Source organism: Epinephelus fuscoguttatus, linkage group LG7, assembly GCF_011397635.1.
Source record: "Epinephelus fuscoguttatus linkage group LG7, E.fuscoguttatus.final_Chr_v1".
NCBI classification, from domain to species: Eukaryota; Metazoa; Chordata; class Actinopteri; order Perciformes; family Serranidae; genus Epinephelus; species Epinephelus fuscoguttatus.
The window spans coordinates 44,237,618-44,263,217 of record NC_064758.1 but is presented as its reverse complement, the minus strand read 5'-3'; the positions used below and the strand labels follow the sequence as shown (position 1 = coordinate 44,263,217).

Here is a 25,600-nt window from a genome sequence, read left to right as displayed (position 1 = left end):
AGACACGCAGATTGATTGATTGGTGATTCTAAATTGGCCGTAGTTGTGAATGGGAGCATTGGTGGTCATCTGTCTTTCGCCCTTTCTCCGCAGAGATCACATTATAGAGCTGCTATGAAGTCGCTTCCTCATGCAGCCTTTGCATTTTTACACAAAACCAAACAGCGGCAGCATCATGTCGCTCCTTGTGTGGTTTTAGACGGCATCGTGGAATCCAAAGAGGCGTGGCGGGAGTGACACATAACACAACAGCATCCGCCTCTAGTGTGACATATAACATGTGTCAGCAGCACTTTATAAACAGTAACAGTTATTTACCATCTCTGTTATATGGCGGCTGATCTCGTCCTCTGCTAGGAGACTAAGGAGCTCCCGGACCTCATTGTCTTACCAATTTGCAGACATTTCTGTTCATTGTTTTTCTTCTTAGAGTTAGCTACTAACTGCTAACAGCTACTTTTTAAATCTCTCGCCATGTTTTGCACACATAACACATTATCTAAACATCACACCTATGCCGCCCATGATCCTGTCCTGCAGGCTGTCCTATTTATACAGACGTTGTTTCAGCGCTGTTACCGTCTCTGTTCCCAGCTCAGAGGCGAGATCACAACAATCCTACCTTTTATACAGACCAACAAGGCGGCATAACAGTACAATATTGTGAAAGGGATGTTTATGTGTCAGCCCTGTGACCGTCCGACAACCTGTCCAGGTTGAATCCCACCTCTTGCCCAATAACAAATGGGATAGGCTCCAACCCCCCATGACCAGGATACGGTTATGGATAATGAACGAATGATTTAATATGGATAGGTACTGGGTAGTAGTAATTCAGGCAGTACTTCTGCAAGTACTGAATTCAGGACCCAACCCTTGCGCTCAGTGCAATACTCTCATATTATTCAGGTATTGTATGTAAGATGTTTGCAGTCAGCATGCTAAGAAGATAACTGAACTAACTATTACTGTTAGTAAAGGTGTAACAGCTCCAGTTTTCTTCCATCCAGCAGTTTTGTTTCACAGCCCCGGTGGTTGTAGACTGTTAGTCTTGTTTCAGGACAACTTGTCAGTTTAACTCTTCACAACCTTTGTCATTGGCAGCAATCCCAAAAGCATTTAACTAATCTAGGGATGTATTGGTGCCGATCACGTTATTTTTACAAAATTGGAATCAGTAATAAAAGATCGGAGGAATCAAAACAACAACAATGGCCAAGTTTTTCATCTATGTTGTTCACTGTTGCCTCCGCTTTCCAATGTATAAAGTGTGGCGATCCTGTATATTTTCTAAATATATTTTTTTTATAAGACAGTCAGCTGATGGCTTGCTCACCTCCAGACACTGAGGTACCTACAGACACACCCACCGGTGCTATCGGCCAGTGGGATGGCTCTATCAGCTGAGCCCAGGTAGACCGGCCCCTACAATATGCCGCTCCTGGCAGCATGGCGAGAGTTGCCGGCGAGTGAGAAATGAGCCAGAAGTCCTCTGCGTATTCGGCCTACCACGGCATTTTACACCGCTCAAAGTCCGCGAAATAGGTGCGCTTCCCCATGGAATATCATTCATCCGGCCACTGGCCTCAACTCAGAGATTCTGCCATGGATATCAAGGGATCCTACAGAGCCTCCACGCCCGAAACAACGCCAGAGCGTTACGGCATTCACACACGGTTCCGTGAGTTGGCAAAAGCCGGGGGTTACTTTCCGTTTAATTATTCCTTATTTGGAACCTTCGGGCCGGGTTGATTTATTGTTTTGAAACTGAACTGAGTCAGAGCCAACAGTGGATTTTCTTTACCTCCTTGGTTGCGGGAAAACCTGGGGTGGCGTTTTCTTTTGTTAAGCTAACTGTGTGGATTGAACTGAATTGAACTGTGAACTGTGTGTTATTTGGAAATCCCGGAGTGAAGTTTTTTGTTTGTACTGGATTGAACTGACTGAACGGAGCGGGACATTTCTTTTCTTTGGTGGAAAAAATATATGCTTTCTTGAAACTGATTATTGTTGTATTTGTATTTTTGAAAATTGAGTATAATTCTTCTGTTCTATAGAAAGCAGGTAAAAACAATTTAATTTTGGTGTTGAGGGACCTGTTTTAGGGGTTTTATGGTTTCTTTGTGGGGTTTGACTGAGTAAAAGAAAAATATTTGTTTCATGTGTCAAACCGCTAAAAAAGATATAGGCCTATTTTGTTTATTGAAGACAAGAAGAAGATATTGACGTGGTTTACATTTTGTGCACCGATAAGCTTTTTGGATACTATTTTAATAAAAAACAAACCTTATGGTATATTTTTTTTTCTTTCTTAATGCTTTGCAAAGTATCAGATTGGACTCGGTATCGGATCAAATACAAAAAAATCATATCGGGACATCCCTAATCTAATCCTTGTGTGGATCTATCTGCATCAGATTTATGTAAAAACATACTTTTAAAATTTGCAGTGCACTGATGTCTCACTACAACTTGTAATCCATTCTTAGACTTTGTACCGCAGCAGGGAGCCACTGTGTTGTTTATCAAAATTCATAAAGTAATAAATTAATGTTTAACATCATTGTGTTTCCATTGTGACGGCAGCAACTTCAGTTATGCTGTCCAGAGCATTTAGAATCTCCTGCAGCACTAAAGTAACCTCCAGAGATACATGAAGTATTTATACTGTCAGGTGAGCTCACTCAGAGCAGCATATATGTATACATAGATATATATTTCCCACCCTTTTGTCCGTCTTCCTTTTGTTTTCCTCACTCTCCTCGTACAGGGTTCAGAGGTCACAGCTCAGTTAGATTACGCGACGAAACAGAGCGATTTGATATTTGAGGTGATCTTGCAGTTAAATTCGTCTCACACAGCCAGATGTGAAGCTGTCCTGAATATGAAAACACAATGAGTGTATGTGTGTTTTTGATTTAGACCCTTCAAATGTTGACGAGTGAGGACGGTTTAACAGACAGATGCTGTGACGTGTGTGTGTGTGTGTGTGTGTGTGTGTGTGTGTGTGTGTGAGATGTGATATGACAGCCTGGCTGGCATGTGGCAGTGACTCAGCGACAGGCGGACGTTAGATGAACTAATGAGATTGAAATGAGATTGTAATCAGATTAGAGCGGGCCGTAATCTGACAGAGCTGGGCTGACAGGGCCGAGCCGAGGACAGGCAGGAGGCATGATGGGAGATGAGGGGACGAGTCCTCTGTCTCGTTATGTATCTGGGATTTTTTTTTTTTTTTAAAGATATAGTTACTACTAGTTACTTACTTATTATAGAAAAGGAAATCTGGGTAGATTTTAAAATGACTAAAGCAGTGTTAAAGGGATTGGATGTTTTGAAGTGGAGTTATTAGAGGTTCTTATCTATAGTCAGTGTGTTACATACAGTTGATGGTGAACAGCCGCCCCCAGTCCAACACGGAAGCTAAGCAAAGTGGAGGGGTCAGGAACCAAATGTGATGTAGACACCTAAAATTAGGGCCACCCCTTGATAATCAGAGACCGCTCAGTCAGCTGAGACTGCTGCTTTTTTTTGTTGTTAGTCAGTGTGCTGTGCAGTGTACATCTAGGGATATTTTGGTCCCCAGATTTTGCCTCAGAGTGATCACTCTTGACTTTCACGCTACTCTTTGGTACAGACAGCTGTGAACACAATGCAGCTGCACAGAGGAGGAGAAACTCTGCACCGAAAGGCTCTGAGATAGCTTTATCTTCTCTCTTCTGCTTGGAAGTGGTGAACTTAAAGCTCACAGATAATTCATATGACACTGTCTCTGGCTTTTGTTTGATTTCTAGTGTCGACACAAAATTTTGCCGCACATTTCTGATCGTTGTTAGTGCAGTTAGCTTGTTTACGCGATGAATACTGCTGAAATCCCTCTGAGCCCTGTTCAAACTTTAAAACTCTACATGGGGAAACAAAACAAATGGTCAAATATTAGATTAAAAATCATTATCAGTTTAAATGTACACTATGTTGTGAAAGCTTTCACTGTTTTACCTTGCTTGGTTTCCATCTACACTCTCGTCAAAGCCACCAGGCTCCACTGACAAAAAACAGTAATTTTAGCTCACTGAACACAGGAGCTGCTGGTCTGCTGCTGCCTCCATCAGTTAGTTTGTGCTCTCCTGTGACTTTAATGTTTTAAAGAGATGGTTAGGATTCACCAAAGTCACACAGTTACACTAACTGACTAACCGATTGAGGCAGCTGTAGACCAGCAGCTCTGGTGTTGTGTGAGGTAAAATGGCAGATGGATACACTGGCTTTAGTTCCCCATCAGAAATAACTGTCTCACAGTAAGGTAAAGCAGTCAAAATATTCTAAATATAGTGACACTTAAATTTACATTAATGTTTTTAAGAGGCTAAAGTATGTTTTGCTGCCGACCCATCCTCAGCATTACATTGCTTAGCTTCAGTAGCAGTATTCCAGCCTGCTTCTCCAAAATGCAGGTGTGCTTACAGACATCTACTCTGGGTGATACAGTGACTTTGGATCAGTACCCCATACACTTCAAAAGATCCAAACTATCCCTTTAATGTTGCAGCGTACTGTACAGCACTCATGTTTCAGTCTCATTGTGATCACAGTGACACAATAAAACACTTGTTGTACCTTTTTCAGCTCTGCTGGCTCCGTCACTATTTATTATTTGGTCCAAACATTAGTTCAGATCAGCAGAACATTATTAAAACATTTTGGGGCAGACAGCGTTAGCTAGCTAACATGCTAGCTAGCTGATAAATTGTACTTTGTCTACAACTAGTAATGGCAGCAATATTACAACTATTAATCAAGCACAATAAGACAAATCCATGCTTGACAAACATGAGCTTTTACATTTCCTCACAATGACGATTTATCTTTCACCACGTAAATAATTCCGCTTATATAAGCCAAACACACACACACCTCTAGTGAGCGTCCAGCAGTGATTATTGTCTAAATATTAGGATTACAATTAACTGGAGACACATAGGCTAGATCATAAACTCATGGATCTAAAAACGACTCATTGCAATCAGTTGAGAAATTTAACGTTATGGTGCTTTTTACGTTTTATTTGGCGCTCACACTGACACTACTACTGTCCCTCTCTGCCACCAGTTTGGCTCCGCCCACAAAAAACATCATCGCTGTTTTACAAACATAAAAAGAGTCAATAAAGAGGTCACTGTGGGGCGTCGGTAGTGCCGTGGATAGTGCCGGCGCCCCATGTACAGAGGCGATGACTCGCTGCAGCGGTCCCAGGCTCAACTCCAGCTTGAACCCCTTTGCTGTGTGTCATCCCCCCGCTCTCTCTCTCTCTCTCTCTCTCTCTCTCCCTGCTTCACACTGTCCTGAACATTAAAGGCAAAAAGGTCAAAAAATAATCTTAAAAAAAAAAAAGGTCCCTGTGATGAATTCTGTTATTTCAAAAAACATAATCCAGGCAGTGTTAATGTGAACTGATGATGGAGAGAGGAGTGTGTGAGTAATGACAGGGTCAAGGACAGTGTGTGTGTGTGTGTGTGTGTGTGTGTGTGTGTGTGTGTGTGTACATGTGTGAGGTGAGAGAAAGACAAACTGTGACAGTGTGAGTGTGATGAAACAGTCAAGGTGAAAGCAAGAGACTGTGTGTGTGTGTGTGCACCATACATCACGCTGATACTGAAAGCTACCAACCATGTTAGAGAGAGCTGCAGTTACTATGTAATCCTCCCTCTTTGTCGGTCTCTTCCTCTTTAACTGTAAATCAAACAGCTGATTATTAAGCAGCTGAAGATCCACTGTATGTTGTTACCAAACAGTAACAGCCAATAAACATGAAAATACAGATAATACACTATTTCCACCAAAATCAGTGCAGGCTTTTTAAACATGGGTAAACCCACTAAAAGCAGGTGATGGGCTCTGTTACTGTTGCCAGTAGACCAGAGCTGTGTAGCTGCAGCAGACGAGTACGCTACTCTGTGTATGAGATTTGTTCTTTTGTTTGTGTTTCACGCTCGACGTCACGGATAGGCCAGAAAACGGGTTAGTGAACAACAAAAAGCAGCATGGAGGCCTGTGAAAACTTTACGGTTACTTCTTTTTATATATCTCTTACTTGTTCAGTCTCTCTATCAAACTCACTGCAGACTAATTTGGAATGATGTTTGAGCGCTGCTTGGACAGAATCGGACTGTATTTTGTGGTGGCGCATCATTGCATCTTGCTGTTTAAAGGGGCTCAAATTAGCGTGTTCACCCAGGTGGTGGTCACATCTGGCTCCAAAAAACCAAGATGGCTACGGCCCACATGCTGAACTCGAGGCCTCAAAACAGCTGTGTCCATTATTTTTACAGTATTTGGTTTTTCAGTGTTTTGTCGAGCAGATACTTGCAGCTGCAGTCATTTACTTTTGTCCAATGGGGAGCAGAAAACTGCAGCCACCAGATGTGGATTAATCCGCCGCTGAAAATAGTCCCCAAAACGCACTGTTTCCTCCTGTTGGTTTGATAAAAACTACAGTGGGCAGCTGTTTTATGAAATTAAATATGATGTTGAACTTGACTTTCAAATAATTCTAATATCCATGCAGGCTTCAGGCTGTTCTCGTGCACTGTTCGGACATTTGTGTACTAAAAGTAATGCACCAAAATTCATACATCATGAGCCAATAATCTGTGTGTGACCAACATATTTTAGTTGCTTCAATAATTAGCAAGATAGAGATGGAGAAGAATTTGAATTCAGGTTGTGACGTTGGGTGACCAAAGAAACTGAAGCTGCTGGTGAGTGTGAGCTTTGCACCGGGGAAAGTTGTGTGTGTCCGCCTGGCCACACATACTCAGTGACAGGGCTAACTGTTAGCATCACACGGCTTTGCATTAACGGGTCTAATGACAGAGTGGAGCTGTTACGGTGTTGGTGTGAGTTTGTTTGAGACAGTTTACCGGCATGGTGTTGGATGTTAGCTGCTGCAGCTGTGTGGCTCGTGCTTACTGGGCAGATGTTAGACAAAGTGTTTGTCCGAGGGGATAGCTGCTCTGGAGATTGCGGTAACAGAGAGTCCTGATCCGGCAGGGAATCGGGAAAGTCCGGGATCAGACCACCAGTGCAAAAAGCATCACGTAGAGGTATCGTTTGACTGGGAAAGTTTCGATACTACTTGAGGTATTTCGGTCAATACTTTAAAGGCATCAAGTACCGGGTCCATGTCATTGGTTCGACATCCCATTTTTCCGACTGTCCGTGGTGCTGAACGGCTCGCGGCAGGCTTATGTTGCGCCGCGACCGGCTCTGGGTCAGCTGGGAAAGGCTTGAGGCGGAGCAGGCTCACAGCTTATGTGTTTGTCACTTTCTTTTTCATTTTAACCCACACCATGATCTTTTCCTGACCCTAACCAAGTGGTTTTTGTGCCTAAACCTAACCTCTCAAGACAGATTCTGCAATCTACATAGTAGAATCTGTCGGCAGCCCTGTGTGAAAGACAACTAGAGAGGGGGGGAGGGTGGGGCTTTGAGTCTGAACGATGCTGCGCTTTAGCCAATCACAATGGAGGGGGCGCGGCCGAGACATGCAGGTGTCCCCAGGAAATGTGTACCTACAGAAACAGCAAGCGCCGCGTCCATAGCGACCGCTCCACCCAAAACGCCGTCTTGTCAATGTGGAAAAAAAATAATTTTTCCAGCGGACATCTGAGTTACAACATGACTGAGCTAACTGGAGTAGTTTCATGTCGTATCCGGCAACGGGAGGCTTTTAACAGATGACGTCCTGATGTTAGCTTTGCTGCTGCTGTTAGCTGTCCCTGTCAGCTGCAGCCACTGATGCTTTCTAGACATCGTGATTTCCCAAAACTGAATAAATACCACACATAGCAACACAAAACTGCTTTGCTAGCTCAATCATGTTGTAACTAAGATATCCGCTGGAAAAAAATATTTTATTCACAGACCGTTTAATGAGTTATTACATTATTTTTATACAGTCTATGGTTATTACATACACCTCTAACGCCTAACGTTAACAGCTAACGGTTAGCCCAGCTAATCTACAATAACCACATTAATTATGTGCACACAGAAATAGTAACGTTTGTTCAGTCATTGTGTTTATAGACTTAACAAACATCAGATTAGTCTACACGGTGATATAGTAACGTGAAAAATGTGATATATAGCTAAACTCTGCTGGTTTTCTACCCGAAGTATTTGTAAACAACACAGCGATTCCCTGGGGGCACCGCCGGAAGTGAAGGGCGTGAGGCCCCTTCACTTGCGTTAGTCGAAAAACTCCGGGCTGTGCCTCCAGAGGTAAAGGAAGAAAAAAAAAAAAAAAATATATATATATATATATATATAAAAATAAAAATAAATATATATATATATATATATATATATATATTTATTTTTATTTTTTTTAATCCATGGATTTCCAGATTGGCCTAAACCTAACCAGACCTTGACCACAGGGCATCATGATGATTTCGGAACGGACTTCGGAACAATGGGTTTAATATGGTCAGAACAATGGGATGTCGAACCAATGGGCAGTTCCCTCAAGTGCCAAAACCCAGCTCTACTTATTAGTAGCGCTGTAGTCAACCAAAAAAAATCTTGGTTGACTAAAGTCGTACATAATCTTCGACTAATCGTTTAGTCGTGGGAAAAAAAAAATAAATCTGCACGTTATTTTTACTTACACTAGTGGGGTTTCTGTGAAGTGCTGTAAAGTTTAGTTGATTCAAAACGCACATTAAACACACATTAAACACACATTAAACATGGCTTAATAGAGACATTTTCAAACACACACAGACTGGCTTCACTATAAATGGCAGCATTCACAGACAAACTCTTTTTTTTTTTTTTTTTTTTTTTAAAGATATTTTTTGGGCATTTTTTTGCCTTTAATGGACAGGACAGCTAAGTGCGAAAGGGGGAGAGAGAGGGGATGACATGCAGCAAAGGGCCACAGGCTGGACCCGAACCCGGGCCGCTGCGGCAACAGCCCCGCACGTGGGGCGCCGCTCCACCACCAAGCCACCGACGCCCCCACAGACAAACTCTTGTCTTTATCTGGACACATTTTTCCCACAAATACAACATGCTAACGTTATTAGCACAAACCTATGGCATTTTACATTGTATAAATTAGCCTAGCGTCCAGCAATCTTTTCCTCTTCTCATATAAAACCAGGGACAACAGCAACATGTAACAAAGGTAATAGCACATAATTTGGCTCCATTACAGCTCACAAGGTTCACTGATAAAACAACTGTCTTACACTAAACACGTTTTCCAAACAAATACAACATGCTAACATTATTAGCACAAGCCTATGACATTTTACATTGTATACATTAGCCTAGCAACGAGCAGAGATTTCCTCTGCTCATATGAAGCCAGGATAAATCACACACAAGACTTAAAATGCTATTTTTGTGGAGGCTTTATTGTCTTCACAATTTATTGTTTCTTATCTGTGAAGTTAAAGTAAATCAAAGCTTTGTTTCCACTGAGGGAAATGGTTTCAGTTTACAGAGACAGACGCGACGCTAAGTGTGAGGGTGGGCGAGTTCAACTTTCTGTCAACAACAAGGGTGTTTTGAAAACACCCCCATTTTCACAGGTAGCTTAGCCTGTCCCCCCCGCCGCAGGAGATAATGGATTAATCCTGGAAAGCTGTTGATGTAGCACTTTTCTCCTTATGAAAGTAACACGGCGATTATTCGTCTAATGAGAATTTGGTCGGAGGATAGCGACCAAATAATCGACTAGTCGACCAGGAGACTACAGCCCTACTTGTTAGGAAGGCTGCGATCATGTGACCAATGCACAGAGAAGAGCAGGAAGCGGTCCTGTCAGCAGGCAGGTTGGGGCGGTGGATGGGTCACAAAACATGAGACCGTGTCAAGATTTGTGTGAACGTTGAGGTAATTTCAAGGTACGTCATCACCATGTCTCTTTCCCTGAACCTAACCACAGTAACTTTATGCTAATTATGTAACATTAGTTGTGAGAAACAAATTCGTAGGATATCATACGAACAGTTACAAGCATACGTTGTCTGTGTCGGCCTCTCAGAGTATCAGAGCACCTGATGCTGTAAACAAAGTTCGCATAAAAAGTAACAGTGAAAGAGTGTTTTTAACACAAAGTAATAAGTTGCTATTGACTCTGCTCTCAGCCCGATCACACACACACACACCTGGAGTGTCCTATTCTATGCTTACATAAGCCCTTTGACATTTTGAAATCTGTGATATGCACACTCTCACACATTGAGCATAATTATTAATTTATTTTGTAGCTTACATAACAGCTGTTAGAGCAGCTCGCTGCCTCGGCTCGCCACAGTCTGCGGTTTTATCCATCAGCTTGTCTCTGACGGTCGACAGTTAATGCCACGTGTTGGACAAACTCCTTGTATCAGTGTCAGAGGGTTTAACAGTAAACCTATGGGGTCCGTTCAGCAGTGCACCACTGATGTTGACAGTTTGTCTCCCAGCAACATCTGCTGTTGCCTGTCAGTCATCTGTTGCCGTCAGAAACGCCCAATCAGAGGCTCAGGGCTTCATCACTGTTTCCACAAATATGTTTTAAAACCATTTTTATCCCCTTCTGAAAACTGATGAAAAGTGCTTCATAGCTGCAGTATCACCACTATACTTTGACTGAAGTAAATGATCTGAGTACTCCTTCCACCACTGCTTCACATCACACCCAGAATCAGATGACAAAATAAACATCAGTTTGATTTTTGCGCATCCACTGCAGACAGAGGTCCAGAAAATGATTAGCCTAGCTTAGCACAATGACTGGAAGCAAGGGGAAACTGTTAGCCTAGCTCCATCAGAAACTGTCACTGAACTCCGACACTGTTTAATTTACATGTGTCGTCCTGTTAGCTCCCAATCAACTGTTCAACCATGTTCCAGTTTGTATTTCTGATCGTTCTTACCCTTTGGTTGTACCGTATGTATGCTACATGAGTCTAAACATGATCCTGCAGGCACACAAAGAGGAAAACACGTACATTTTCTTGTCTGATTGTCGTTAAGATAAACGAGGATTTCCTAAAATGTTGTATTTGTGTGAATTTGTGTCATTTGTGTCACTGACTGTGGTTTCCTCTGCACTCAGTGTGTTTTGAGCGCCCTCTGCTGAACCACCTCTGCCCTGCAGACTATCACCACCAACAGGGCTGATGTGCATTAATTTAAAGAAACATGAGCAGTGGTAATATGAGAGGTGTGAAACCAAGGTGACCAATTACCTCCACCATGATGTCATTAGTTTAGAGTAATTAGACCAAGGTAGCACTTAATGTGACATTGATATATGGATTATTGATCTAAAAATAACTGATGATGGCGGTCTGACCTGTGTGTCACATTCTGCAGCACTCATCTCTCCCTGTATGTGTGTGTGTGTCTCTGGCCCTCTGCAGTATGGGAGCAGTATGGTAATGAATGGCTCCAGCCTGCTCTGCAGTGGTAGCAGCTCACACACACTCCATACTAATACAACTGGTACACTGCCTGGATTTTGGGGGGGGGGAGACAGAGGGTGATGGTTTATTCCTGCTGAGGAGGGAGAGAAAGAAACTGAGATATTACACTTTAATGTTGAAGTTTCTGACCTCATTTTAACTCAGACCCTGAAAATATCTGTTACGACAACTTTTAAGAATAAAGATTTATTCGCTGTTTGTGGCTTCTTGGTTTCTCACCTGTATAGACCCTTTAAGGGCCAACGTCATGATGATGTCATTTTATTAGCTGGAGGTGCAGCTGCCTCTCCCCCACAGGGCTGTAGGCTCCATAGGAGTGTTAAAATGTGTTTGTCTTGTTGTGTTATTGGGAGCCAGAATAGAAGGAGTCATGGCTCAAAACCAGCCGCCACTGCCCGTCAACAAAAACAAAGACAACTATGGTTAAATGTGATAAGACCAAAGGACTGGACGGAGGCCATCATCAAAAATGCTCACATGTGCAGCGCACACTTCATATCAGGTTAGGGAAAAAGTATTTCCTGTTGTAGGGATGAATAAGGTTATGTGTATTAAGGGTTATCATGTCCACCTCATCAGAAACTGGGGAGGGATTAAGAGGAAGATTGGATTTCTCTGCAACGCTAACTTTTTAGCACATTAGCTAACGTTAGCTTCCATAGCAAAACAAACAAGTGTGGTCCTCCTTTGTAAGATTGGCTTCCTGTGACATCATCCATCCACTGAGTGAGAGCATACGGGTCGGCCAGTCTGGTCCCGTTGGTCAGTGTTTACTTCTTCAAGTAACACTGGCGGTCCCGGAGAGTGAGTGACCTGACATGGTGCGTTGGTAAATTCAGTCTGACGCTCTACACTAAAATGAGAGCCCTGTTGGTGGAAGAAACGCAGCGTTATATTTCTACAATGAACCAACGGTTAAGTTAATCACACATTCACTCCGCTCGGCGCTCTGCTGCTCCGTCTCCACAGACAGAGTGTCCAGAGTGCGCTCTGCCACTCTGAGAGTGCGCTGCTCTGGATAACCCAACGCTACATTCAGACAGCGCTCCCAATTTATCAACGCTCCAGTTTGTGTCACAGTGCGCTCCCACACTCACAATGAGTGTTTCTGAACGCGCCACTCACATCATCTTCCTCCATCGTCTAAAACAAGACAACACAACTTGCTAGCTAGCGCTAGCTAATGTCTGTGGAGAACTGTTTTGCCTCCTGTTGTTTGTGTCCTTGTTTCAGTCCTTGAGAGCACTGATGATGGTCAAGGATTGAAACATGCTGCTGTTTTTATTCTGTTATTGCACTCTGAGCACCTTGTTTTGGTGCACTGATGTCTTAAATAAACAATTTTTTAATTTTTTTTTTTGACTCTGCACATGGACTGAGACTCACATTTTGAGTGCTTCAAGTGACTTTTTCTGTTCTCAATAGTTCCATTTTCAGTTTAGAGAGGAGAAGGAAGCAAAGCAAAAACAAAAGGCACATTTGTGATGTTTTATATGTTTAGCCAAAGTATTGCTTTTTACTTTAAAGTTTGAAATCACAAATCACTTTACTTTATCACACAGTCTAAAGTTTTCCTCCTGCCTTGTTTGTCTGCTGAGACTATAAATGTTTCACCTTTTATGACCCAGAAATGAAGCCAAAGAGCTCAGAAGAAAACAAACATTTCTTGGCTCCACGTGAAGCCCGCAGACTCATGTGGAGGCTGTTATTAGTCATGACCCGAGCAGAAAACCAACATCAGAATAATTTCATCCACCATAAATAATGAGGAGTTGAGCGCAGCGACACGCTGACAGCTGACATTATGTAAGCTGATACCAGCACAGAGGGTCAACAGGACGTTATAGTCTGTGTATATCAGGCTGGATTTACACTGTACATCCAGCACTGTATCACAGTGTGCATTCAGCCGGCGTGGCGTACATCATGCCTGCAGCCCTACACAGTGACAGTGAGCGTGCAGCAGACCAGCAAACTGTCACATCCCAACGAGTGGGATGAAATGTGAGGAATAAGGTCTCAGCTTGATGGAGCGTGGATGCAGCTCCTCGGGCTGATCTGCAGCGCGCTGCACCGGGGTCTGTGTAGAAACGTCTCAGGCGCCATCGCAACCATAAGTTTCACCACCCTGGGAGACAAATGTTACAGATGGCAGCTGTTAAACCTGCGTGAGCACAAGAGGAAGAGTTTAAACCTCAGCTCAGGGACAACCCAGATCTGAGGTTACATGGTTTCATACGTACATTATTAACACACAGTCAGCCTCAGGTTAAGAGAAGAGTTCAGGGTCGACAACACACAACATGTTGACTTTGTGTTTTAACCGTAAGGTTAGAGCAAAAAAGGACAACCCTGTTCTGTACTGACTGAAGGAGGGAGCTTAGGGTTGTTGAAAGGGTGTTTGGTGTTATTATGGCACAGGTAGTTGTTGCTGTGTCCACGTCATGTGAGACAGAAGGTCGTGATGGGAACAATTCTTGAGTTGGGAACTTGTGAACATTCGCATCATTAAACACCTCAACATGGCAGCTTCTACGCTCACTGTTAACACTAACAAGTCTGATTAAGAGTCACAAATCTTACCTACAGATCTTTGATTACTATTATTAAACGTAATACTATCTAGTATTAGATTAAACACATTATTTGTCTTTTATTGGCGATACATAATTTGATCACTAAATGAATGTGGTTGTCATCTCACATTCAGGGATGGTTGTGTGATTAAACTGTTAAAAACATTTGGACTCATTCATGAAATGTTTTTAAATCTATGAGTAAATTTGCACATAATAAACCTTGATACAAAAAACCTACACTGGATTTATGAACGCAGCGGAAAACTCAGATTTGAGGCGTGTGTGTTTATGAATGCCAGTCAATCATAATTTGACAGCACGCTCCCGCTAGTCAGCAATTAGCATACATCCCCACCCATAAAAACTTATTTTGGGTGAAGTGGAGTTGAGAAAATATAGATATGATATTGAGCTTTATTAGAGCGTCAGTAAAGGAGACATGATGATGCCCATGCATCCACTCTTTTTTGGGTTGCTAAGGAGCTGTGGCCGGAGGCATTTTGTTTTCAGGTTGTCTGTCCATCCCATTCTTGTTAACATGGTATCTGAAATACGCTTCAGGGCATATCTTCTTTGGCACAAACGTCTACTTGGATTCCAGGATGAACTGATCAATGTGACCTTGTGTTTGTCTTATTCTTGTAAACGTTATACCTCAAGAACATTTTTTTTTAAAACTTGGCACAAACGTCCACGTGGACTCAGGAATAAAATTATTAGAATATGGTGGTCAGAGGTCACTGTGACCTCACGAAACATGTTTTTGGCTCAAGAATTCATTTATTCTAATGATGACAAAACACTTTTCTGACCATTATAATATTTTATGTCATATCTCAGCAACAGAAGGTCAGATACTGAATTTGTGACTCTAATCTTGAAACTGTGCTGATTGTATAGATCTTCTGTGCTGATGGGTTAAAAATGTGTGTGAAGCATCCATGTTTTAGAATACGCAGCTTCTTTGCCGCAACATTCATATTAGAAGCACTGTTATGGTCACATATGAGTCTGAAGAGACATGGATGTTAACTTTAACTCTAACTTTAGTGGTGTGCGGAGGCATGAAACTGTGAGGCGGTAATTCTAGTTTTCCTTTTGTATAGTGTTAGCATCCGTATGTTCTCTTCAGTTTTGTGTCTTTACACGAATGTAGGCTACTGTGTACATCACTTTGTGCGTAAGGTACATGACGGGTGACATGAAAGGATTTTAGAATTTGGCAATATCAATTCTTTTTTTTTCTTTTAATCAATGTCAGGGGGCTGCTGTAATTGAACATACCATATACCTGAAGTAGTTCTTGTTAACTGTGACAATCTGTGACAAAATCATCATCATCATTTTAACCACTGGCACTTCACTCCTTGTGGTGTCAGCGAGTGTGAGTATGGTTGAAACATCACATCACAACCTTCAGCTTTATTACAGTGAAGGAGACATGATGTGACACGCCGGTGTGAGTCTTCACACAGCTCCTCTGTAACAGATTGGTTGGCTCTGCCTGGTGGCAGGGTTCAGCCAGCGGTCAGTGAGAACATCCTTTAGCTGCAAGGTCGCAGGTTCAAGGCCCTTAATAATAATGATATAGTGATGATAACAATACCTTTATTTATAAAGCACTTTTTAAGACAAGATACAAATGCTTTACGTACAATTAAAAAGATAAAGGCATAGTTAATAAAATATTACGATACGTACAACAGTTGATAATAAAAAAAAGAACAGAAGTAAAACACAAATGAGTTTTTAAAAGTGACTCACAACCGAGGGGCCCGAACAGAGAGGGCCCGGTCCCCTTTAGTTTTAAGGTTTGATTATGGAATGGCCAGGAGTGACCTACTAGAGGATCACAGGTTGCTTTCAGGCTCATATCAGGTCAGGAGGTCAGCTATATGTTCTGGAGTTAACCCCTTATGATCTGTAAAAGTGATCATTCATAAGTTAAAATCCACTCTTAAGAAGGAGTAGAAGCCTGTGAAGTGATTTTGAGACTGGTATGATGTGTTCTCTCCTGTTGGGCCTGGTTATGAGTCTGGCCGGGGCATTTTGAATCAGCAGAAGTTTATTGTTGTGTGAGACATGAGAAGGGTGCATTGCAGTGATCTAACCAGAATGAAATGACTGCATTAATTAATGTCACTAAGTTCTTCGCAGATAAAACGACCTGATTTCTAATAATTCAAGAATCAATATCCTGGTCAAAATGTAGTCAAAGATAATACTGAGGTTCCTGCAAGAGTGAGTATTCTGTGATGGGAGCGGACCAAGATGGGTAGAAATGTGATTTTGTGATGAGTCTGTATCTATGATAATAATTTGTATTTTTCTGAGTTTAACTGTAAATAGTTTGACACCATCCTTTTGTTGATGTCTGCAATGCACATTTGGTGGTTGTTTAATTGATTGACATTATTGGTGTAGAAGGACAGGTGTATTTATGTATCATCAGCATAGAAATGGTAACTTGTCTGTGTTTTTTTAAATGATGTGACCAAACTGTAGCATGTAAAAGGCAACTAAGAAGGTCTCAAGATTGGATCAAGATTGGGTAATACCAAAGTTTAATATGATTTAACGATGAGTCTGGATCTGTGATAATAATCTCTGCGTTTGAGTTTGATTGTAGAAAGTTTGACGCCATCCATTTGTTGATGTCTGTAATGCACATGTAGATTTTGTTTAATTGATTGCCATTATTGGTGTCAAAGGACAGGTGTAATTATGTATCATCAGCATGGAAATGGTAACTTAGAATGTGACCAGGTGGTAGCATGTGGAAAATAGCAAGGGCCCAAGATCGGATCCCTGTGGAACTCCATGTTGTATTGGTACTGAAGCTGATTGATAATTTCCAATTTACACTCAGAATGACCCACCTGAAAGATAAGAACAGAACCAAGACATCTAATGGACAACAAAGATAGCGATTTTGTTGTAGCAGGTACCAAAACTTGTGATGCTTTGGTAACACACTTATACTGTACCCCAACATGAGTTGCATCTGGTAGGGAGTTAGCTAAATAGTGAAAAAGCTATTCAGCATCCTTGGTTAGTGAGCAATATACAAGCGGCCTTCCTCTGTCCATCTGAAAATACAGTAAACTATCTATATCTGTGCATCATCCTCCCTCTCCTGACTCACTGTACACTATACATGTATTGCTGTGATGCTAACTGCTAGTGCTAATAAGTGAGATTGACTGTGTGCTAAACAAAAACTGGAAAAATCATGATTGGACAACAGGATTAATATGCTGGTTGAAGCTGAGCTTGAAGTCAAAGATAATACCAAAGTTTAATATGATTTCATGATGAGTCTGGATCTAGGATAATAATCTTGGTGTACATCATGGTGCACATGTGGAGGTTGTTTATTTGATTTGTGTTATTGTGGTCAAAGGACAAATATAATTGTGTATCAGTGGTAATGAAGTGGTAGCATGTTAATGGAAAATAGCAAGGGCCCAAGATCGGATCCCTGTGGAACTCCATATTGTAGTGTTACTGAAGCTGATTGGTCATTTCCAATTTACACTCAGAATGAGCCATGTGAAAGATAAGAACAGAACCAAGACATCTCATAGGTATTGAGGATAGCAATGTTGTTGTACAAAAAAAACAAACCAGTACCTGCATTGTATGAGACCATCAGTAACACGCTTAAAGTTAGCTAAATAGCAAAAAAGCTAATCAACAACCTTGGTTAGCGAGTGGCCCTCCTCTGTCCCTCTGAAAATACAGTAAACTATCTATATCTGTGCATCATCCTCCCTCTCCTGACTCACTGTACACTATACATGTACTGCTGTGATGCTAACTGCTAGTGCTAACGGCCGAGATTGACTGTGTGCTAACCATAAGCTGATATATTGTGTGTTCTAACTGCTAAGCTAACACTTGTGATGTTAGTGTTGTATGCTGGTATGACTAGTTATGACTTTACACTAACTGCTGTATGCTGCCATTTTATATTATGTGCTAAGGTAATGCTAACATGGTAAAATATGCTAACTATAAGCTAAGATTGTTGTGCTTATTGCTATGCTGCTGTTTTTTTTATTGTGTGCTAAGCTAATGCTGATAGATTTAAGTGTGCTTTTTGCTTTAACACTACTAGCCATACTTGTTTGCTAATCGCTACATGCTGCTATTAATACTGTGTGCTAAGCTATTGCTGATAGTGTGCTGTAATGCTAACTGTGCTAATGGTGTTTGTTTATGTGTGCCTGTCTGTTTGTTGTTGTTGTCTACCTTTCTCTGTTTCTCTCTTGACTTTATTTTTCTCTCTTTTTTCTCTTTCTCCCTCTCCCCAACTCTCTATCTTTCTATCTCTCTTTCTATCTCTTTCTGTCAGGTCTTATTCCTCCTCCACCTGTTCTGCTACCACCACCTCTTGTCGTTCCTCCAACAACCCTACTAGCATCACCACTCCTTCCTCCACCTCCTCCTCCTCCTCCTCCTCTCTCTACTCCTCCAGCCTACCTCCTAACAGCCACGCCACCTACCATCAGTACTGCTGTCCCGCGCGCCTCCGCCTGCCCAAGCCTCCCTGCGCCCTGCCCCCCGCCAAGCACCACGAGCAGGCAAGGTAAGGGCCAGAGTCCCCCCTCCTCAACACCCAGCCTCACCCTCTTGTCCCCCACTCTGCCTCCACCCACCACACTGCCCCCTGGTAGCCTCTCCCCCCCCAGACCACATCCACCAGCAGGGAGGGCAGTGACCCAGAACGCATCGAGAGCCAATCTGACGCGCGTCATTGTCTCCAAACTCACCTGATGTTTTTACAGTTGTTAAACCACACTCATGTTTTCAGCCGCAGCCCAGATGTTTCCAGATGTTCCATCCAAATTGTACCACAGTGACCAAAGAGACAGATGTTAACAGGTATTCCCGTATTTGTGTGAGACAAAAATACCAACACATAGAAGCCAGAATCACTGAAGTCAACATGGGTGTGTAGTTTTATTTTTATTTAATCTTTATTTTATTTCATTAAACCAGAATCTGGCCGAGACAAGCAGCAACATATGTTATAGATATAATAGGGAGGGTGTGCTAAAATACTGTAGGCACACTGTTTACATCCTAACATGCAAAATCCTTATTAGAGATGAAACAATTAATACATTGGTAATAAATAGTATAATAAACACTTGCAGAAATGCCAAACATCCTCTTGTTTTGGACTCTTAAAAGCAAGTATTTGTTGATTTTTCTTTGTCTAATGTGAAATTAAACTGAATATTTTCAGCCACTGAACAATAGAAAACATCATCTTTGGACTGAAAAATTGATGATTGTTATTTTTCTTTATTTTGTGACATTTTTATGTGTATTTATTACTGAGAAAAGAGTTTACAGATGAATCTATAATGAAATTAATTCTAAAGTGCAGCTCTAACTTTATTTTTAAGTGATAGAAGAGTGAGTTAATAGAAGAAAACCTGATTTATTGCTACACTGGATTTGCTGCAGATTATCATAGACAATTAATGCAAAAATATTTATTAATAAAATGTAAAATATTTGTAAAGTATTTATTTTTGTAATATGTGCGATTATTGGAATTTTCCTTTTCTTTTAAATTAATTTTAGTCTTTGTTAATGAAGTTTTAATTGGATTTAGCACATCAGGCCAACAGTACAAAATGACCAGTCGGCTTCGTTAAATATTTAAAGGGAATCTGAACTATATTATTTGCAGGGGACACAATGTTTGGCTCATAATTCTTTGCATTTATCATTATATTTCCATAGAAAAGTATAAAATATTAAACCGTAATTAAAAACAAAAGTTTTCTTTCGACTATTAAAAATCAAAATTCAAGGTCCACTTTTTCTGTTGTCATGTAAGTTCAGTTGAAGGAAACAGAACAGGTGCTGAGCTTGTGAAGATCATGTGATACGGTCGAAAGCACTGCAGAAAAACTAGTAAGTGGACCTTGAGTTGATTGTTTTCTAAAAAGAAAGCTTGAATTCTGCCGTTCAGTAAAACTCCACATGGTCAGATTGGCTCTGAATGAATTCCGGCGTCACCTGCTCTCCCTCCCGCCTCGCCTCCCCCACGGTGCTACAATAACCTACAGTATGCTGTTAAGCCCCGCCCACTCACACACACATGAAACAGCACCGAAGGTGAAGCAGCCTCTCCAGTCGCTCCTTCTGTCTCATCCACCTTCACCCCGAAACACCATCACATCACACCTCTTCTCTTCTTCTCCTCACCCACCTTCATCCCTCTCTCCCCTCCCCCACTTCATCCATGCTGCTCTGAAACAGCCATCAACATCTGGAAGCCGAGCACATGAACACAGACAGGTCAGATTAAGAACTAACGACTCAACGCAGGCTTTAGTGAAACTAATTACAATATTTTATTAATTTAAAAAATCTTTAGTTTTTAATCTGGATGTTTTTGGTAGTCTCCAAAGGTGTCACGACAAAAATAATAAACGTTATACTTTCTCACAGTGTTTTCCACACAGAACTGCAAACAAACAATACAAAAGGTGAATCTGTAAAAACAAAACTAAATTAATACATTTAAATTAATAAGCACAATCTTTCTCTTGATCTGTAGAGCTGCAGTTTGTTCACTCTTCTGATTCCTTCTGATGCGTCTCCATGCTTTAGCGGAGTCGCGGCTCTGAACTGTTTGCCTCTGCAGCCTCATCCACCAAACTGAGATTCTTCTCTCTGTAAATGTTTGCTGCTGCAACTCCAGAATCTCCCCTCTGAAGCTCATCTCATCTCAATTAGCTCAACAAAGAGCACGAACAGCAGAGGGCAGCGATGCAGCTCCTTCTGTTAACACAAGGAGGCAAAACACGTTCACCCTCCACACCCTCACACATCTGTCTGTCAGAGTGGTTTCACTTTATAGATACAACATGTGGTGTTCTATATTTTATACAATAGATTAAAACCAAAAGTGAATGTATCCGCAGCTTGATTCAATTATATTCAATTCAATAGAACTTTATTCATCCCTAAGAAATTCTTGTGCCAGAGAGGCTCCAGATCACAGCACCAACAACTTGACGTTCACAACCAGTAACAACCTGAGCACCCAGTTTGTCCCCGGGGTCAGCGTCACTCACTGGGACCAGGAATCTGGACCCTGCGACTGGACCAGTTGGGAACCAGTGCAATAGAGTGTTAAATATTTGGCAAAATACACAAAGATGAAATGTGTTTTCAAGGAGCAACAACACAAACCAGTGCTTCATAGAGTAACGACAGGAGTAAGATCCCTCCTCTTCCTCCACTGTTGTTAAAAACACTGTCAGTGGGTGACATGTTCCCTCATCACCATGATCACACACTGTAGCTTACTCTGACTTAGTCCCACACACACCGTCCTGCTGACACAAATACTCACAACAGAAACGAGAGTGGATTAATCCGCCGCTGAAAGTAGTCCTCAACAGATTTCCTCCTGTTTGAGGAAATGACGCCAACTTTTTCTAAGCACGAAGCTTCATTTTTGTGTTTTTAAAAATTACATCTTCAGTAGGAACCAGAAGGCTTTGAGCTTACGTTGATAAACTTTAAAGGGATAGTGCACCCAAAAATGAAAATTCAGCCATTATCTACTCACCCATATGCCGAGGGAGGCTCAGGTGAAGTTTTAGAGTCCTCACATCACTTGCAGAGATCCAAGGGGAGAGGAGGTAGCAACCAACCAAACAACTTTTTATGTCGGGGCTTCAGCACACTTGGATCACTACGGACGAGCAGTATGGAGATATTTTGTGGTTTCAATTATGTGTTTTTGGACGTTTGAATCTGGGGCGCCGTCAGCCTCCATTAGGTGGAGTTGTGTTGCTACCTCCTCTCCCCTTGGATCTCTGCAAGTGATGTGAGGACTCTAAAACTTCACCTGAGCCTCCCTCGGCATATGGGTGAGTAGATAATGGCTGAATTTTCATTTTTGGATGCACTATCCCTTCAATATCAATGGAACCTCAGCTTTTCTTTTACATTAGGTTTTTCGATAACTGATGTTTTTTTGCGATGGTAAACCGACACTTCACTTGTCACATTTTTTATCACAATAAGCACTGTGAGCTTTGAATCAACAAACTGACCCTAAGTCTGCCGCTCACATGTTGGTGAACGAGCCACAGGAGTGATCAACTGTAATAACATGCGCCACATGCAGCTAAGCTATATACACAAAGTAATCAGCGATTAACAGTAGCTGATTCATCAGTGTTTTATTTAGTGTTTAAGTTGGTGTCCAGTGTTTGAGCTGCAGACTGAGATCAGATGATGAGAGTTCAGCTGGGTGACGATGTGCAGGTGGAAAACTCTCATTCCAAGACCCAAAGAAACACGGTGGCAATAAAGACGTGATGATGGTGTAAATACGAGGACAACATAATGACCCCTCGGATACATTCATAGTCACTCTGTGTACACACGAGATGTGACAAAAATAGTTTTGTACAGAATGAAAAAAGAGAGAAGTTCCTCACCTCCACACAGCGGGGCTCAGTGTCACATTGTCAGTTTTGGAAAATTACAGAATTTGTCGAACACGGAAGTTTAAAGGTAAACTATGCAGGAAGTGTTGGTTCCTCCTCCCTGTATTGCTTATACGTACGCTGCAAGCTACTATACATTACATTTGTTGTAATGGAAAAGCAGATACTTTAGGAAGCTAGTGAACAGCTGGCACCTACCTGTTCAACAGGAAACAGGCCAACTCCACGTTGCTCTTCATCCCCGCCATCTCCTCCAGCGCTCAAAAGTGAAAGTAAAAGTAGTTTCCTTTCATATGTAGCGTAAATCTAAACCTTAAATCTGCAAAAGTAACCTTTAGTTTTTGTTTCTGCTATATGAGTCCTGGGAGTTGGTTCATTGAGACAAGCAGCAGGCGGCGCTGATTCTGCAGTGAGGTGCCACTGCAGAGGAAGACAGGCATAACTTAGAGCACCAGTCAAACCTCAGATGAAAGAAAACAATGGATTTGGGAATATAGAATAACTGCTAATATCAGCTCTGTGCTCCTCTGCTAACAGAGCTGTGTGCAGACATGAGGCTGTTAAAGCCTCCAGAGTCAATGAAAAGAGATCAAAGTGACGGATGCAATGACAACATGTCATGACTGTACATCTGTGGTTCCCAACTGGTGGGTCACGGTCCAAAAGTGGGTCGGGGATCCATTCTGAATGGACCGCAAGTGACTCGCAAGCGTGTCAAGTTTGTAAAAAACACACTTTATTTGTAAGTACAGTGACTCTCAGGCACAGAGGGTTTTATTTTGCTGTTTCCTGCTGTAGAGGGAGAGACTGACGGACAGCTACGTGACAGAGACAGTGAACTAACGACACGATTGAACACAAGTATGAACGTATTTAACTGTGCGGACGTTGAGAATTTTCCTTTATCAATACAGCAACTTTTTTACCTCTCACAAGAGCAACAACTTTTTTGCAATATTTGAAATTTTTCATTTTTGGGGTTTCAAGTTTTTTATGCACAAATTAATAAGTGAATAAAACACAACTTTGAAAAACAGCCGCAGATTCACTCACATTTTAGAACCAGATTTGTTCACGTGGTGTGTCGCTACGTTTGTATTTGTAAGGCTCTGTGTCCGTGAGTTTCGTAGCCTTCTCTTAGATGCGTGCAGTTATTACATGGTCCTAACCTCACCGGTGCACTATGCTCAGGAATGAGTTGATATTTACGTATATATTTTTTAAATTTATTCATGTATTTGAATCCTGCATAGTATGTCAGTCTAGGTCTTTAAATTTTCATCATCCATTTTGAAAAACGCTTGAATGTTATACTATTTTAACGAAAGACGGTGTAGTAATAAGCAAAAATGTTTTTTAGCTTTTTTAGTGGAATTCCAAGTTAAGGATTTTTTCAGACTTTTTTATACTGTCTTAGGTTTCTGTTGCAAATTACTCCTCAGATTTCACCGAACATAGGTGACATGTACAAGCTTATTTATGTTCAATGTTAGACTCAAAGACGGGGACAGACGGAACCTTCTGTCCGTACTCTGCATTTGTTTCATCCGTATCTGTGCGTGTTTTCTGAAAGCCTGTGGATATTGATGAAACGGAGCAGCACACTGTAGTGTAGTGTAGTTCAACTGAGATACGTCTGTAGGAGATGCAGAAGACATTTAAACTATGGCACCGTCTTTAATGGCCTCACAGACCACCATCTGCAACGCTGGCTCCATTTAAAGGTTTATTGTTACACTTTTGACTCTAGCGCCATCTGTTGGCTGTATCTGTGCCAACATAAAGGACACATGAAAGTAGGGCAGCAACATTTAACATGTTTGAAATCGATGTATCTATTTTTCCACTTGTCTTTCACACAATTATTAAGGCGACGGTGGAGGAGGCTGTAATATTGTGCCTTGAAATGAAGGTGGCGTCACCTAGCTGTGGCCGACGTAAAATCGTGAATGTCCCCTTTTAGAGCCAGTGTTCGGTTTGTCCACTCTGAGGCACTGTAGAAACATGGCGGACTATGTTCAAGGGGTTCAGCTACGTATGTAGATATAAACGGCCGTTCTAAAGGAAGAAAAACACAAATGTTAGTCTCAGGTGATTTTAGAATAATGGAAACATAACTAGAAATATTACGTTACATTTCTTCCTCTAAATCCTGCAGACTGGACCTTTAAATCATCCGAGGTCTGCAGGTTATTCTGGCAGTGCAAACACGACACCTGTTAGCTGACAACAGTCAGGTGTGTGTGTGTGTGTGTGTGTGTGTGTGTGTGTGTGTGTGTGTGCGGTTGTTAAAAGGCACCACTGTAACACATTTTAAAGTCACACATTAAAGATGCAGCGTGAGGAGATGATTTCTGCAACCAAGTCTGTGTGTGTGTGTGTGTGTGTGTGTGTGTGTGTGTGTGTGTGTGAGAGGGCTGAGAGGGGATGAGTCACCAGCAGGGGAGGGAGGCTTTCAGAGGGTGTTATGCATAAATACACACACAGAGAGCAGAGGGATTCACCTCATGACTAACATGCTGCTGATGACGGGTCGAGCTAAACTGACCTCCGATTCTTCTGTTCTGTGTTCAGCAGCATCACTTTAAACTGTATATGAAGACAACAACAACAACAACAACAACAACAGAGTGTTAATGAAAATCTCTTTAACACAGCGTGTTCTAACGAGGTGTAGCAAGACACAGACATACGTATGCAGATGCTGTGATCCGCCATCGTGTCATTAAAAGCATCATGAGAAAACCACTGTAAACACACATCACTTATGTATAACTGTGCTTCAGTAATCAAAGGAACCTGTAGTTTAGTCTAAACAGAACAAGAATATGCAAGATTACAGTTACAAGATAAAGTTACTCAGTTATAATAACAAATAAAACCTGTAAACTAGACGTCCTCGTATTTAACTGGCCTGTGGGACCTGAGGTGAATACCTGAACTTTCAGAACAAAGAGACTGATTCTTGAGCCGTGTTTGAACCAAGTATTCATGACGAGACAAAGCCATGTTTGAACGTTGCAGAGAAAAGTGTCAGTGGTGT

At 41.7% G+C, this 25,600-nt stretch overlaps 1 protein-coding gene across 6 annotated transcripts in view; it reads left to right on the top strand.

Annotated features, from left to right (window-relative positions):
- The window catches only part of LOC125892253 (IQ motif and SEC7 domain-containing protein 1-like), a 256,394-nt gene that overhangs the window by 49,496 nt on the left and 181,298 nt on the right, over positions 1-25,600 (top strand). For 5 of the 6 annotated variants that reach the window (XM_049582154.1, XM_049582158.1, XM_049582156.1 and 2 more), the window contains exon 3: positions 18,423-18,656. The exons of the other annotated variant lie outside the window; for it this stretch is intronic. In XM_049582154.1, coding sequence (XP_049438111.1) covers positions 18,423-18,656 — 234 coding nt within the window. The remainder of the gene's footprint in view (positions 1-18,422; positions 18,657-25,600) is intronic. 6 annotated transcript variants of the gene reach the window in all.